This window comes from Apis dorsata, unplaced genomic scaffold, assembly GCF_000469605.1.
Source record: "Apis dorsata unplaced genomic scaffold, Apis dorsata 1.3 scaffold_470, whole genome shotgun sequence".
Taxonomy (NCBI): domain Eukaryota; kingdom Metazoa; phylum Arthropoda; class Insecta; order Hymenoptera; family Apidae; genus Apis; species Apis dorsata.
This window is the reverse complement of record NW_006263709.1, coordinates 421,516-425,891: the sequence shown is the minus strand read 5'-3', so window position 1 is coordinate 425,891 and position 4,376 is coordinate 421,516. Positions and strand designations below refer to the sequence as shown.

The window sequence follows — 4,376 nt, the reverse complement described above, 5'->3', positions numbered from 1 at the left end:
CTCTCTCTCTCTCTCTCTCTCTCTCTCTCTCTCTCTCTCTCTCTCTCTCCTCTTTATCGAATCGTGAATTTTGTAACGGAAAATAATAGAATAATCGTCGCCATGATCTATTCTTTGTTCTCGCGGTGGATCTCGAATGATCGTTATTTCCGATATTTCGATCGTGAACAGATTTTAATTGCGGCGTTGAAAGATAAAGAGGAAAGATAATTTCAATGGTTTTCGATTTCTAAAGGAATCGATAATTAAGAGCAAAGCAAAGAAGTCGAATGGTTTGTGAAGATGTCAAATCTTTGCTTCTTCTCCTTTTGATAATTTTCTTGTATATAAATATTCGTTACAAGAAAATAATAAGGCACGAATAAAAAAGGGAATAATTAACGTATTAATTAAGAAAGTTATTTTTCCTCGAATGGTTGTAAAATAATTGATCTTCATTCAAGAAAACTTTAATTGTTAAAATAATTAAAAATAAAAAGCAGTTTCTATTAGTAAAAATATTGAATTATTTGTAAAACATGGAAGGAGATAATAATAATATAATATATAATAGTATAAAAATAAATAATAGATATCAGAATGTTAATACTAATTGAATTTTAAATAAAATGAAAAATATAAAGGCAACATTTACATCATTGCAAGAGAGTTGTTATTTATTAATATTTTTTTGATTACTCGACATATTTTAATTTTCAACAGAAAATTTTTGTATACACATCTAATTTTTATTTTTATATATTAATGAAATGTATTAAATTGAAAATACTTTTTTAAATAAAATTAGAAGCTTAAATTATATCTCTGAATTAAAAATATTTTATATTTCCACTTTTAAAATCCTGAAATAAAATATTTTAATTTAATGATGTATTAATTTGCTGTGATTTTTTCATGGTTGTCAAAAAGCTTAAAAATTACTAAGAAAAAAACTAAAAAGTAAAGATAAAGGAATTCCGCACATCTCATATATAAAACTCTATAAGTTAATAAGTCTTTTAAATTGCAAATGTACAATTATTTAAATTGACGTTTATGTGTTGTTTGATGTATCTTCTGCAACTAATTGTGTAACATAATTTGTTTGTACAAACAAATAAAACAGGTGTTCGAAATTTTCAATAAGTTTCTTCATTAATATTCAATGCTGTAAATGTTAAGTCTCAATTTGACTTAAGTCTTAACTTAATATATATATTATTTATTTAAAGAAGAATAAATAAGTGAAAGTAAAATAACTTAGAACACAGTATATTTCTATAATATCTAGAATATAATTTTATGTATTTTAAAGAGGTGGACACTAATGAGGTGAAAAATTAATTGATCAAAATTTAAAATAAAGTTAAAACAATAAGATTATTTAAAATGCTTGAATATTCGTAGCTGCTATATGTTTTTTATTATAACAATTGATTCAATGCTTTGAATAATAAATTATTATGTGAATTATTTATTGAAGTAACTTTATTCTTAAATTCAACAGTTAAATTAATTTAAAATTTAAATTTTTGCCCATTATTGATTAAAAATTTAAGGCGTTATTATTATATCCAGTGTTCAAAATTATTTGCCCAATATAGTAATTGGCTCATAGATTTGTTTTGTTATTTTGATATTTGGAATTTCTTAAACATTTTATATATAAAAAATATTTATTAATAGAAAAGATAATAAATAAATCTTAAGAAGTGGAAGAAACAAAAGATATTGATTTAAAAAATTGGAAGATTAAAATTTTAATGGATACAATAATTGATATCTTATTTCTCTTATCTTATTTCAAAGCAAATAATTTTGATTTTATATAGATATTCAAAAGCAAAGAATAGATTTAGATATTAATACAGGTTTGAAGTATATTATGTTTTTGATTAGGATATTATGATAAAAAATAAAATATCGAATTAATAATAATTGATATTTTTTTTATAATGAAATAAAATTCAATTGACTGATTCTAACAAATACTAAGAATAAAAAAATTAAAGAAAGAAAATTTAAAAAACTACAAAAATTTAAAAAAATTAAAACTTGAAACTAATTATGGATCTAATTCTTTGATATTATTAGATCTATTGTAATATAACACGAAATTGATATATTTAATTATAGAATAAATTTTGATTATATTGTTGTAGTTGACATTTTTATGATTAAAATTTATTCATTAACAATTTAATAATTTATCTCTTTGGAAAGTTATATTCTCATTCTCATATTACCATTCTAATTTCTATGTATCCAATTTTATTTTAATTTAGAAAAATAAATTCATATGTTTACAATATTTATATTTATGTATCATATCTCATATGATATTATTTTATTATTTTATTTATAATTATTTTAATATTTCTTAAATTAAAAAATAAAAGAAAGATATCTCATATTCTTATCTTTTTTTCTATTATATATATTTTTTCATTTATTAATTTCTTCACAAAGAATCAAGCTGAGATTAATTTAACATTAACTCGCTCAATTCTTTTCCAATTTTCACAGTGCTGGACAAAATATAATAAGGATTTAAATATAATTGAATTATGATAATTTAATTATATATATTTAATTACGTTAATTTGATTATCATTTGCATACAATTAAATTATCATATACAATTAAAAGAAAAAAAATATATATTTCACACGTCCTATATATCATAAGTCCTTTAAAATAAATATTTTCTTTAAGATATGTATATGGTATTCGATGAATTAATCTTGATCGATCGAACAAAGCGGATTAAAAATAAACATATAGTCTTTCATTTATCCACAATATTGATATTGATTTCGTGATTCAAGTCACGAAACATGAAAAAATCAAGAAGAATGAATAAAGAATATCAATTATCGTTCGAAATTATTACATAGATAGTAACGTTGTATATATAATTTTCTAAAAAAAAATCTATGGAAACGAAAAAAAAAAAAATTGGAAAATCTCATTATGAATGCGAAAATCTCGTATTATTATGCGTTATTTCTTATTATAAAGAAATCGCTAAAAATATCACACGAAGAAACAGGAATTTTAATCAACTTGAAGAATCTACGTTGTTATTCTACAACATATATTGAACATAACTAAAACTAAACATTGACTTCTAATGTATAAGAGAAATATAAGATATATTTGTTCGTTATTATATTTCCTGGAAAAATAAATATAATTTTCCAATGCTGAAAATGGATCGAATTATCATTAACACATTTAGCGATTTGAGAAAAAAAGTTTACGTTGTTGAAGAAACGGGTGATAATGGATATCATAACAAAATTGTAAACGAATTAATAAAGAAACGAGTTTGTATCAAAAATAACAAACGTCGAAAAATCAGTTCAACGATTTTTTATTTCTAAAAATGTGACAATTTTGGAATAATCTTGATCGATTATTATAAAGATCTTGATCTTTCAAGAAGCATATTTTTATAAAAAATTAAAAGATCTTGTTGTTGAAAATTTTATTTATTGAAACGAATATAAAATGACATGATACAATTTCAAAATGTTTATTAGGCGAGGGAAAAATGACTTTATTGTATATTATATATCTAATAAAATATTATTCTAAAATAATTCCAATTCATTATCCCATAAATCCGCTTATATTCAGATATTTTTAATTTTTAACTTTCTTAACTTTCTTTTTGTATAAATATTTAGTATATTTAGTATATATATAATATATTTAATATATTGTATAAAGATTTAGTATACAATATAAAATATAAAGTTTAAAGGATATATCCAATATATAGCTTATTAATATATTTATGAATTGAACATTAAAATTGATTTTCAATTTTGAAACCAAGACGAACAAAACTTGATATACAAACATATCAGATTTATTTAATTAAATTAATAATAAGCAATTTAACCCCCTTAAATGGAACGAAATAAGAATTTTGTAACGAAGATGTCTTACCTCATTCCCACCTTACTTCGTCTAAAATTTAAATCGTTATAAAATAAATAAACCGTGATCGAAATTTTTCTATTCTTCCAAATTTCATATCTGTTTCAACCCCTAGAATCGATCTTCCAAAAAAAAAAAATATATATTAACACCCTTTACTACAATATTATTAAACATATATATATTCTTCCTTCAATTACACGAAATATATCAGATATATTTAAATATTCTCACGTAACACACACGATAAGTCACGATTCACTAAAGATTTATGGAAAATTTTTACACGAATACCGGCGAAGCTGGCAATTTCCTTCTGGTTGCCGATATCGTATGGTTTCGGTGTGTAGACGACCTAAGAAAGAAGAGGTCTCGCGGTACCACCCTTGCCCTTGATTGTAGGCGCGAGACCGCTTGTCTGAGGGTTGTGTCGGAGCTCGCAGACAGGG

The 4,376-nt window shown here is 22.5% G+C and overlaps 2 protein-coding genes across 2 annotated transcripts in view; one reads left to right on the top strand and one right to left on the bottom strand.

Annotated features, from left to right (window-relative positions):
• Nucleotides 1–4,376, bottom strand: part of LOC102680533 (translational regulator orb2) — an 83,235-nt gene that overhangs the window by 69,697 nt on the left and 9,162 nt on the right. The window lies entirely within an intron of this gene.
• The window catches only part of LOC116186153, a 5,071-nt gene continuing 4,891 nt past the window's right edge, over nucleotides 4,197–4,376 (top strand). Inside the window, exon 1 of the mRNA XM_031512571.1 lies at nucleotides 4,197–4,375. Coding sequence (XP_031368431.1) covers nucleotides 4,199–4,375 — 177 coding nt within the window. The 5' untranslated portion in view covers nucleotides 4,197–4,198. The remainder of the gene's footprint in view (nucleotide 4,376) is intronic.